General features: G+C 37.9%; 3 protein-coding genes across 11 annotated transcripts in view; 1 reads left to right on the plus strand and 2 right to left on the minus strand.

Moving 5' to 3' along the window:
• Positions 1-263: 263 nt before the first annotated feature.
• On the minus strand, positions 264-4,053 carry nup43 (nucleoporin 43). Its single transcript, XM_058612898.1, has 8 exons — positions 3,810-4,053; positions 2,962-3,084; positions 2,289-2,366; positions 1,999-2,161; positions 1,781-1,916; positions 1,520-1,671; positions 1,292-1,408; positions 264-753 (listed from the first exon to the last, which is right to left on the minus strand). The coding sequence occupies exons 1-8, from the start codon at positions 3,927-3,929 to the stop codon at positions 524-526; spliced, it is 1,119 nt and encodes a 372-aa protein (XP_058468881.1). The 5' UTR covers positions 3,930-4,053; the 3' UTR covers positions 264-523.
• A 487-nt stretch (positions 4,054-4,540) lies between these two features.
• Positions 4,541-8,499, minus strand: LOC131443348 (toll-like receptor 5). The gene is made up of 2 exons (XM_058612888.1): positions 8,422-8,499; positions 4,541-7,152 (listed from the first exon to the last, which is right to left on the minus strand). Exons 1-2 carry the CDS (start codon positions 8,476-8,478, stop codon positions 5,257-5,259), a joined length of 1,953 nt encoding a protein of 650 aa, XP_058468871.1. The 5' UTR covers positions 8,479-8,499; the 3' UTR covers positions 4,541-5,256.
• Positions 8,500-10,270: 1,771 nt separating this feature from the next.
• LOC131443349 (dystrobrevin beta-like) overlaps positions 10,271-12,794 on the plus strand; it is a 34,731-nt gene continuing 32,207 nt past the window's right edge. For 6 of the 9 annotated variants that reach the window (XR_009233604.1, XM_058612889.1, XM_058612895.1 and 3 more), the window contains exon 1: positions 10,271-10,558. The gene's annotated coding sequence lies outside the window, so the exon portion shown is untranslated. The remainder of the gene's footprint in view (positions 10,559-12,794) is intronic. The other 3 variants (XM_058612890.1, XM_058612892.1, XM_058612894.1) reach the window with 2 other exon arrangements.

Here is a 12,794-nt window from a genome sequence, read left to right on the forward strand (position 1 = left end):
ATTTAAATTAATATATTAAAGAAAGTCCCCTACTATGGATAACTATTTTGCCGTACACGTATTTTAATTTGAAAAGAAATTCCAGAAACCCTACTTGTTGACACTGTGGTGAAACTTTACGAGTTGCCCGGATGCATTCTCTCCTGCTCACACCTCCTCTGAACCTGTGATTCTCAGACATTCATAATCCGATTAATGAAATACTAGCAGTGGTAATTTAAACTTGGCATGTAAGGAAAAGTCTGTAAAAACATTTTATGAACTTGTTTGTTGTTTAGTGCTTTTTATTTATTTCAAAACATTTTAACACGCATCCATATGAAAAGTACTGCTGAATTAAAATACTCTGCTGGGAATGGTTTACAAAATCCTTGAGTGAAGATGATCCTTGGATGCATGAACAAAAAAAACCAAACATGTAAGAAACATAACAGAAAAAAAATTACACTGGGAGAGTAGACAACAAATCCAAGGTTGTGACAATAATCGACTGCAAATACACATTTTTGACCATATAACTCTTTCAAACTGGGATCTGTCTGTTGACAAAAATAGCCTCTTCGTCTGTCCCACAGACGAGACACTGTCCGAGCACGTCCAGGCTGTTGACCGACAGCGTCTGGCTGGGCAGCATGTGAGTGGTTTCCAGGCGTGCTTTACTGGTGTCTCCGCTCAACCAGGCGCTGATGAGCGACTGGTTGCCTCCAGCTGGAGCCATCGCACTGCGAGACACAATACTGTTGTTCCTGCCACCTGGAAATAATGTCATTACACATATTACATTGAAGTAATTGTGATTGCTGTACATGTACAGTGATTTTGTGGTCACTTTAGGGGAGCTGTTAGGGATATGACGGGCTGCAACTAATGATTATTTTCATAATCAACTTGTACTATTTTCTGGAGGAGTTGATTTAGTTGTTTGGTCCATAACATGTCAGAACATGTTGAAAAACTTTATGGGTGTTTCCCAAACCTTGAAATAATGGTTCTCAAATGTTTGTCCACACATGAAAATTTATTTTGAATGATTTCATTAATCACAAATCAAAATAGTTGGTGTTTAATTTAGTAATCAATTAATCATTGTTTCTAAATATGGCATGTTCAAATATCCTCTTAATATGTATGATTTAGCTGTCGCTTATTATTACAACAGAAGCTCAATTGTCCTTAAGGCAAGTAAAACACCAAATTTGTTATTTTATTAGGTTTTAAAATACAATTTTTCTGAAGCTCGTCATCTCTCTTTTAGCTAAATGAATAGGGAACATGTAATATTGAGGCTTGCCTTGTAGGAAGGAGGGCATGTCTGAAGGTGAGGATGTTTCCCAGTGCAGCAGCGAGCCGTCCTCTGAGCAGGTGAACAGATGGTCTGGGTTGGTTGGGTGGAAGTGGACCTCCCACACTGGACAAAAATCATATCTTTTATACACATTCCTATACAAAACTAATTAAAACCAATAATGTTTCGATAAAATCTGGTTAAATAATTTATCTGGTCACAATGAGCTCTTACTTTCAGCAGAGTGTGCCTCCATGAGTGAGAAGGGAGCGTTGCCTTGTCTCACATCCCAGACACAGAGCATGCCGTCCTGGCCTCCTGTGGCCACAATGTGCTGCTGGTTTGGATGTCTGTCCACACAGTGTAGAGGAACTCTATCTCCTGACCTGAGAAGAATAAACACGTCATTATTGTTTATAATGAAAGAATAGGTAAAGAATAGAAAAAAAACAAAAACATGTTTGAAGTGTAGTTTTTTGTGTGTGTATAACTAACAGGGAGAGAATCTGTGATGGTGAGTTGCTCTGTTGTCTAAAATCCCACAGCTTGAGTTGTCCGATAGAGTTCACTGTCAAAATCTCTGTTGTCCTCAGGTACGTCACAGCGTGAATCGTGCTGCTGTCTGCGTTTTCTGGCAACGACGGTCCAAAAAAAACAACATGTCAGCCATTTTGTTCACAGAAATTCAACTTTAGTTAAATTTTCATCCTCACCTATGGTTCGAATCACTTCTTCCTGGTCGGCTCTGAAGACGATGATCCTGCCGTCTTCACCGACCGAGACGATCTCGGGGCTGCTGCACACCACACCAGTACAGGGGGCGTTGTCACATGGGTAGCGATGTGTTCTCGCCCAGTGCTGAGAAACAGACATTGTCTGAAATCAAAGGAGATGGAAGATCAAATATGAAATTAGATAAATTATTTGCGCCACGTTCTTTTGTGGGGCCATTTTCTTATATTTAGCCATTCCTCAAGGACACTGAGGGTATAAACATCTATACCTGACTGTTTGGGTGGTGGCGGTAGATGCTGACGGCTCCAGTCGACGATGCTGTGACGATTCTGTCTTGATCCAAAAACTGCAAAATAATACAGAACAAAAGGGAAATAAGCCTTGTAGCTTTATATCCTTCTGTGTCACATATGTTTTTTTTAATTGACAAAAAGTCAAAATGACTAGCTCTCATCCAACAATGAGGGCAGAAATAATCTACAACATTTGAAGTGTATAATACTAGAGCTGAAACTATTAATTGATGAATCGATTATTAATCGATTACTAAAATAATCGACGACTATTTTGATAATCGATGAATCGGTTTGAAGCTTTATTCATGATTAAAACAAGATTTTCAATTGTTTAAACTTCTTAAATATGAATATTTTCTTCATTTCTTTGCTCTGGAAAACAAAGAAATCATTAAAAGTCAATCATTTTGGTTTGTGGACAAAACAAGACATTTGAGAACATCATCATTTCCAGGTTTGACAAACACCGATCAACATTTTTTAAGGTTTTCTGATATTTTATGGACCAAACGATTAATCGAGAAAATAATCGACAGATTAATCGATTATGAAAATAATCATTAGCTGCAGCTCTATATTATACTTATGTTCACCTGACAGGAAACATCGTAAGCAAATTAATTTGTTTTGAGTTAGGAAACTTGCCTGAAGGTCTAGAACATCTCCATCATGCTTGTGTTCACATAAAAGCTGTGGTTCTCCTTCAAAACCATCATCCATGCCAGGACTTCCATGGTTCCCAATGGACCAGAGGGATAGCTTGTTGTTCTGCAATAAACACATTACCAGAGTGTTTACTGGAGGAAAGAAACTTTATATACTTTTACTCAAGAAATAAACATCTAAACACCACTACAATCTTGATTTAAACATTTTTATTAACAACTCCAACACATTTATCTGACAATTAACAAATCAAAATGCGTCTTACATGCAGCAGTGGTTGTTTTAACTCAGTTGTACTAAGACATTATACAAATATAAAAACACCTTTTAAATACATCTACCCATACATAAACCAATTCAACATACAAGGGAGCTTTTAAAAACCCAAGGCAATCACAAGAACACTAATAAAATAAACTGATGTGCTACTTCAAAAACAAATGTTCTGCGTGTTTCAGAGATGACTCAAGGTAAAAGTTTAATTCTGAGTCCTCCTTTTACCACTTACTACCAATAATCTACCTCGTCTTCGGTAATATATCAGCTAAGTCTAGACTTGTATGACTACATGCTAGCCAGGCATGAACATGTATAGTTTAATGTTTCCTGCAGCAAATATAACATGTTAGTGCTCGATATTCACGCCAAACTCACACTCAACGATTCATAACATGTCTTCAGTCATTATCTGAAAGTTACTGGACTGCTTAGCCCCACAATCGCGAAATGAAGCTAAAATATCACCTAAAGTTGATATTAAAAGTAAAGTTCATTCAGTTCATTCAATTCAATTCAGCGTCAATATTAACAACTGTCAACTTGCCCACCTCATTGTCCCACGAGCCGGTCGCAAAGATGTCCGGCTGCTGCAGAGTCGAATGTGATACTGGTTTCCATCTGGTTTTACTGATTTTCTGGGACACGTATTTAGCATTGACACTCTCCATTAAAAAGAAAAAGGAAACTGGCTCAGGTACTTTAGATTTAAAAGACGTTAGCTGACACTAGCTTAGCATTCGTAGCCAGGACCAGGAGATCCGAGATACGCGCCTGCAAATCAACTACGGTAGCGCGGAGGGGTCAAACAAGCCAAAATCAGTTATGGCAACCACGGCCGCTCCTCATTGCATTACCGCCACCTACTGGTTTGGAGTGTGGAGTAATAGATTGGCAGGCAAAAACTATAATAATAGGTACTAATTAGTACCTATTATTATTATTATTATTATTATTATTATTATACTATTTATAACTATTTATAACTAAAGAAATTAGTTATAAAACTCGAAAAACAAATAAAGAGTCATTTTTGACACTGAATAGGAAATTCAAATTTAGTTTTGAGAGGAACTTAAATGACATTTCTAGGCCAACTGACGTCTGTATGATTAGAATGGTGCTACTATGAAAAATAATTTGTTTTATTACCATAGAGTGGTTCATAATAAATATACAGTACAGAATTTATCAAACAACACTAAAAATGGCCAAAAATGTACGAAACCATTACTCAGAAAAGAGGAAACATGGGGAGAAAGTGACTTCAACTTCTACCAAAGTCATTTTCTGGTAACATACTTGTACTTTTACTCAAGTTTCCCTTTTGTGCTATAGAAATAAATTTGTATTGGATTGGAAAGACCAGGGAGGACATTTTGGTGCGTGGGCTGTGGATTCTACAGATGAAAAATCAGAAGAAGAAGAGTTTGTATTATGGTCTTTATTTATACAGAGCTTTTCTGGTCTCAATTAGCTGCTTTACACTACAGTTTTCACCCATTCACACGCTTTTAAAACTTAAATACATTTTATATCAGAAAATGACATTTGATACTTGAGTACAATAAACGTCATATACTTTAAGACGATTACTTAAGTAATATTATAAAAAAAGTGACTTCAACTTCTACCAAAGTCATTTTCTGGTAAGATACTTGTACATTTAAGCAAGTATCCCTTAAGGTGCTTTACGCAAGACTTTTTTTCAAATCTGGCTTTTAACAGCCTTTCAATTTGTGGCGCAACGTTGCCATCTGCTGCACATGCAAACCTATAAAGAAACCAGATACATAATGGATGGCTTGATTTATGAGCCTCACAATATTGAACAATATTCCATCACGATGTTGTAATAACAATATGTGTGACGACCTTAGTTAATATCTTAGTAACTGTATCTTAGTATAGGCTGTGAACAGAGATCCACAGCCTATACTAAGATACAGTTACTAAGATATTAACTAAGGTAAGACATACTAAGAAAATATATAAAAACTATAAAAGAACTTGACTTGTTATGTGGTTTTCCTGCAGTGTGACCTGAGCAGAGTATTGCAATAAGGGAGTATTACGAAAAGCAGCAGGAAATTCACATCTAAGCTCCTCAACAGGACTCTGGAAGGTCACGTTGGTCTGGTTCATCCACGTCAGAAAGTTCTTCAGGTTGGCGTCACAGTGGAATCGGTTCATGGTCAGATCGAGGAAGCTGAGGGAGCGGAAAGCAGCCGGGTCTGGGGAGGCGATGAAGTTGTCGGCGAGGTTAAGTACCTTCAGACTTTTGGGCAACTCGTCAGGCTGGAGATATGTCAAGGCGTTGGACGAGAGGTCCATGAAACGGACTGATGCAAGACCCTTAAAGATGCCTTCAGGAAGAGACCGCAACCCGTTGAAGCTCAAGTTCAGAACTTCCACACGTCCAAAACTGTCGAACATGTTCAGACATGTGCCCTGTGACCAAACGGTCTGCAGGGAGCTGCTGTGAAGATCCAGGTGTTGGAGATCATTTGGACCGATCGATGAACCTTGTGTGCACCACCTGATTGTGTTTCCTCCAAAGGAGAGATACTGCAGGCGTTTCAGCCGAGTCTCAAGCGTGTAAACGTCCCCCAAGTCCTTCAATCTGTTGTCTCTAATGTCCAGGTGTGTAATGTTACTGGCAAACTTAGCGACGCTGCTCACTGACGAGGGCGCCAACCTGTTGTCGTTCAAAAAGAGATAATCTAAAGTCGGTAAAGACGCCGGGAAACCTACGTCTCGTAGAGCGTTCCCTGTTAAAAGCAATGTCTTGAGCTTGGGAAGTCCCCGAAATGAATCATAACCCAGTGCACCGATGTGATTGTAAGACAAATCCAACACTTCCAGGTTTGTCAGAGAAGCAAACGTGTAAGAGTAGATTTCCCCGAGCAGGTTGTGTGACAATTTGAGCTTGTTTAAGTGACCTTGAAGACCTTTGAAGGCATTTTTGTGAATATGATTCACTCTGTTTTGGGAAATGTCAATATTCACGACGTCTCTCAGTGGACTAAAAACTTCCGGCTGCAGTGCAAATATTCTGTTTTTGGACAGGTCCAAATCGAGGACTGAGCTGTTCTTTAAACCCTCAAACATGGTGTGGTCCGGATCAGGGAGGTTATTAAAGGAGAGTCCTTTACCGATGTGTCCGGAGAGTTTGAGCTGGGAGATCTTTGTTCCGTCAATTGCTGTGAAGAACCGCTTAAATCGATCCACACTGAACCCGTTGTTGGACAGGTCCAAAGTCTGAAAGGACATTCCCCTGAAAGGATTCCCGCAATCAAAACTGGACATTGCAGTAAGTTTCAATCCTGAGTTCAACTTCATGACATTGAAGTGTTTTCCCTGGAAACCCACAAGGTCTGATTCACATAGTTTGTTGATTCTGTTGAGCTGGAGGTTCAGATCTTTCAAGTGGCTCATGTTAGCGAAGAACATGGAGGGCTGGAGTCTTTTTATGTGGTTACCAAAGAGGTTAAGCGTCTCTAAAGAGGAGAGCGGCTCCAGAAAGTTCCCCTTCAGTATGGACTCATTGAGTGAACAGTAACCCAGGTGGAGCGACTGCAAACTGGACAATCCCTCAAAGGCCAGAGGCTCCAGCTGGAGGCCGACGTTGAAGTCCAGCATCAGTGTCTTCAGACGTCTTTGATTTACGAAGGTGTTGTTCCCGATCACAAGCGGCACAGTCTGTTTTCCCAGGTCCAGCTCCTGCAGCTGCTCCAGACCTGACAGCGAAGTCGAGTTTATCTCACTGATGCGGTTCATCTCCAGGTAAAGGTGCGTGATTCCTGGAGGGAGAGCAGGAACCGACGTCAGCCTCTTGGCGGCACAGTGTGCGACGGAGCCCCTTATGAGGCATGATGGGAAACATCCAGGCACCTGAGAGAGGATTAGAAAAGAAGGTGTTAATTTTTGCACACACACTTTTCAGTGAGAGTGAAAATTTGACCCCAACCTTTGACCTGTCCTGGGATCTGAACCATGTGACCCTCCGGTTACAAGCCCAATTATTTCCCGCTTGGTCACAGGCTGCCCCAAGGACATTTAAGATGTAAGACTTCAACGTCTTCTACTGAAATGTGTTCTTTTAGTTGCTTAATGTAGCCTATATTATATAGTGAAGGACTTCAAATTAGAAGAATTAGAAAGAAATTGCACAAAAAAAGAGATCTAAACCTTTATATTAAATATGAAAAAATAGATTTTTTTTTTACAAACTTTAATGGGTAATACCTGAATAATTAAGTGTTTTCAAACTAAAGTAAACAAGTTGTCTTCTTTCTTTTTAACGCCTTTATATTTTTTATACATTTTATCTTTTTTCTTTTTTATACATATGTTTCAGTTTATATTTAGACTGTACATAGACTTGCATGCCTCTTATGTTTCTATCGTGTAACATATTCTGGAGCTGCTGAACTGTGAATTTCTCTGTGAGATGAATAAAGTATCTATCTATCTATCTATCTATCTAACCCCCCCCCCCCCCCCCCCAGAATAATATTTATATAGTGATTTACAGGGATACGTGTAAAGAAACGACACAATATTTATATATTAATTTATTAAAAAATGTTTTATACTTTGGTGAATTTTCTTGACCACTTTTTTTTTAAACTTCTACTTCAAAAATAAAACAAACGGAAACTATTTATAATCTCTGTAATTTTCTAATAGTAATGAAATCATTTTCAAATCTTCTCATTATTTGTAAGGATTAAAAAAAATAATATATATATATTCATATGTATATATATATATTTACAGCACATTTAGTGGTAAAGCACTTTTAATTTTTTTTAAACAACTATATATACTGTATATAAACACCTATAATAATAATAATTATATATACGCATATGTGTATGTACTGTAAAGATCATGCATAACTTGACTCTTGCTTTCCTAAATAAATTGTTTTGTTGCATGATAAAACAATTTTAAATTGAATTTAATATAAAAGGATGTACTATAGAATACTTACACTATTATTTTGTATTTTGAAAAACCTTGATTTTTTTTGTTCTCTATCGTGCACTGTAAATAAACTTTGCCTGAAACTAACTGTACCTTTAAAAAATAAACCTGTAAGTTAAAATGCAGTTCACATGTAAATTTACATTTCTATCACACTCAGTGTTTACGTACCTGTAGGAAAACACAGATGGTGACCAGCTGAAGACACAGCAGCCTCATCTTCATCATCCTCTTCTCTTGTCTTCCCTTCTCTTCTCTGCAGCCCTTTTTATCTGTGTGTGTGTGTGTGTGTTTGCATCACTTGTGTTGAGCATGACATTGACCCTGCTGCGCAAACATGACGCTGAGCGGCATTTCCCCCCTTTTTTTTGTTGAATCCAGATTTGCACCAGAGGGGAAGTACATTCACATGTTTACATTCTCTTGTTGTGAGCTGAATTGCATATATACAGGGGTGACCCACATACTTGTGTTTTACTATGTTTTACACAATATGCAGCAATGTTTATGTTGTTTTTTTATGACCCCTATTGGTCACTTTTACAAGAAAACGTATGAGATTAGAGATTAGATTAGATTTGACTTAATTGATCTCACACTGGGGGAAATGTGCGTGTTGCAACAGCATGTTTGGAAGTACTACAGTATGATTTCACATAAGCAATATAAAGTACACAAATAAAGTGTAAAATAACAATGCTACATGTGAACAGGTGTGCAAAACGTGTTTATAAATATCAAAAAAGTAATAAAAGACACTCAAAAAATCCTTTACAGTTTCTATAATGTTACATACCTAAAATGAATACCTTCATTATGTGATCACAAAAATGAGTAGAACAGGAGGAAAGTGCAGTGACACACAATCATTGCACATAAAAGAATCTTGTGAAACATGTGAAATTGAGTGTGACGGATCCGGGTAAGTAAATAAAGATTTTTGCGTCATGTTTCCCCTCATTATTTCAACACGTTATTTTCAATAAGATGCATTTTTGTTGACACAATTTCCTCTTTTTTCCTCATTTGGGTGTTACCACTTAAGGGCATATGACTATGCCACAGAAACCTTCTCTCCTTTTCTTTGTGATAATCTGCCCAAAACACTGTAGATGTAGGTGTGTGTGTGTGTTTTATCACACTGAGCTGGTGAATTTCACAACTTCAACACAATAAAGGTTTGTCAAACACAATAGAGGAATAGAAACACAATCGAAGAAAATTACAGACCTTTCACTTTCACTGTAATTTATTTGTTTTAGAAGTTCTTATGAAAAAAATACACATTTTTTGTTCTTTGATTTCAGCTGGTATGTTATTTTCATTTAAGTAGTTATTCTTACAAAATAAATTTTACTGGGTATGTTATATTTTAGTTTAGTAGTTATTTGAAAATAACTACAAATAACTTGCTAATGTAAGTTTAGACTAAAATTTGGTTTAGGAGTCCTATTAATGTGTATTAATAGTCCTTTTATTTCAGCCGGTATGTTATTTTCATTTAAGTAGTTCTTATGTTATCTTTTATAGTCATTTGTATAAAAGAAATGTGTTTTTATGTTATTTTGTTTCAGCAGCTATGTTGTCTTTTATTTTAGTAGTTATTCTTACAAAATAAATACACGTTTTTATGTATTTTCATTTCAGTGATTGGCTTATCTTTCATTTTAGAGGTTATTTTTATAAATTGTATGTGTGTTCATTGTAGTAGTGTTGGAGCCACATGCGTAGAACAAATCAGGTTTTTGGTTCAGGTCAGGTAGTGACACCTGCTGCTCATTTGTAGGAATGGTGGTTGGGGGGGCTTTTTTTCATGTCTTAGCCCTGGGCCCCCATTATTTCCTGGTCCGCCCATGCTGTTTCCAGTGTGAAATTGTGCAAATTATGGAATATCAATCAGATTATTTGAGTCAGATATGAGATTGTTAATATTCATAATTTGGTAGTAGCAGTGAGTGGCAGGCAGGGGGCGGGGCGAGGAGGACGGGCCAAGGAGGCGAGTGACTTCTTTCAAAAATAGTTAATCAGTAACCGGTAACAGCAGCAACAGCAGCATCGGCGGCAGAGGTGGTGGAGGAGGCGGGTGCCAAACATGGTCCGCTACGGAAATAAATAACGGGACCTGGGGGAAGGAATTTAATCCAACCGAAAGAGGAGACCTTTACAAACGCGCTGAAAAGAGGAAGCGGGCGTTAGAAGAGAAGAAGCAGCAGTAGCGACTAAAGTCAGTGGCACACACACACATACACACATTTCTACTGTGTTGATGTTGGGATTTGGCGACGAATACCTGCCGCAAACAGTCCCGGTGAGTAGAACCACACCGTCCGACGAGAGTTAGTGTTCTAAACATAAGTTTTCTGTCGCCGCGAGTGCGACTTTTAATGTGAAAAACTAAAGGTTTCCTGCCGAGTTTTGAGACCCGAGAGCTTTCAAGTACACACGCACACATTCACTCGTGGGGGAACAAGGTGAACAGGGAGTTAAACTTTTCTGCAACATGGCCGCTCAGATGTCACACAGCTTCCCAGAAGTAGGCAGAGCTAAAATAAAAATATGTACAGTTGAAGGAAAAAGAAACGTTGACTCAGTATTTATTTAAATATTTATATTCAAACTCTTGAGAAAATACCATGTGGATATTATGACCAAAAATATCCAGTGAGTGAGTCGTCCCAATGTCCACCCCCCCACTTCCCATCCCTGTGTTGATTCATAAGTCCTGCCCACTTTTTTAAAATCAAAACCACTATTGGTGTCCTCTTCTGTGGGAGGAACGATATTCCATTCAAAACTTGGCGTTTTACATTCCCATACGTTGTTTTACATAGTTTGTGGCCTTATATTGAGGTCAGTATTGCCCATAGAATTTATATTTAGAGTTTGAATAAGTTTTGGTGTCCTTTTCTGTGGGTGGAACGATATTCTATTGAAAATCTCTCGGGTTTTTTTACATTCCCAGGATTATCGTTTCGCATAAAGGCATTGTTTTGAATAATTAAATGGCTTTATTGAACTGTATAGTGCAAAATAAAAGAATCGGCACACTTTATATATTATATTTTTGGGATTGGATTTAGTTTTGGTGTCCTTTTCTGTGGGTGGAACGATTTTCTGTCGTTTCTACACTCGCCATTTATCTATTTATATATGGGCATTGTTTTACATAATTAAATGCTTTAATTGAGATCTATAATGCCCAATAAAATATTCGTCACGCTCTAGATTTGGGATTTTATGAGACTTCTGATGTCCTTTGATGCGGGAAGAACGATATTCCATTCAGAATCAGTCTTGTTTACATTCCCAGGCTTATGGCTTCTCATAAAGACATTGTTTTACATAATTTTATGCTTTTATTGAAATCAATACTGGATATTGAAAAATTCGGCATATTTTGTGTGAAGGATTTTATGAAGGTTTGGCGTCCAGTGGGAGGAACGATGTTCCATTCAAAAATATGGCGTTTTTACATTCCTAGGCTTGTCGCTACACATAGAGGCATTGTTTTACATAATTTAATGCTTTTATTGAAATCAATAATGCCCGTTGGAATATTCGGCATACTTCAAATTAAAGATTTATGGAACCATGAAACAAGCTGAAAGGAAACAGATACAGTACTCTCATTATAAATACTTGTTGGTGTCATATCAGGTTTTTCTATCTATTAACAAGTTAATAAGTTGCTTAAGTACTTGTATGATGCAGAGAAAAGACATAATAAGGCTAATAACACACATATTTGATCAAAATGACCTGTTTTGTCATATTATTCTTATGATATTGTCGACAAACATATCTGCACTTGGTGAATTTTATTTTTGCATATTTGGACAGGTTGCAGAGGTTTCTAAAACGTTGCTCCCTGTGGAGGAAGTGATGAAAAGAGATAGAGATGGGGGGAAGGAGAGATTAGAGTAACTGTTGGGCCTTATTCCCTTGTAGCTACATGTTGTGTACTTTAAATTGAGGGGTGGGCAATTTGTTTACATCTTTACAGGAGCAAATTAGAGAGGAAAACAAAGATTTCCCAGAATTCTCCCTCTCCCTCTTCATATGATAACCATGCGTTTCACCTGTATATGTTACCTGACCTCCCCTTTTCTTCACCACCACCCCTCATTCATAACATTTAATCTCAGTGTCAGTCTGCAGCATATGGAAATGTTTTAGAGTTTGTTCATTTACAGTAGTGCTGTGTGAATAGTGTTACTGTCTCCACTGTGGGTGGGGAGATAATAGCTGTGAGGGTGAAACCTATAATTAGAAGCAGCCTTTTCTCTCCAGCCTCTAGTTTATATAATTTCTCTTGAATTAAATTATAGTGTAATTTAAGTATTCCTCGTTTTGTTTGTTGGAGCAGTCGCATGATGGCCCTCCAGAGCCCTCCACTCCGAGTTGATTCTCAGAATTGCGGTATAGTGTGGATTGATAAAAACCCCACCTGATATGTTGGTGCTTTATTTGAGTAACGGCTTGTTTTGTTTTGCCCGTGGTAGTTTGCCAAGGTCACTGATGCTCTGTTGGCCCTGCACTCACTG

The sequence above is a fragment of the Solea solea genome, chromosome 17 (genome assembly GCF_958295425.1).
Source record: "Solea solea chromosome 17, fSolSol10.1, whole genome shotgun sequence".
NCBI classification, from domain to species: domain Eukaryota; kingdom Metazoa; phylum Chordata; class Actinopteri; order Pleuronectiformes; family Soleidae; genus Solea; species Solea solea.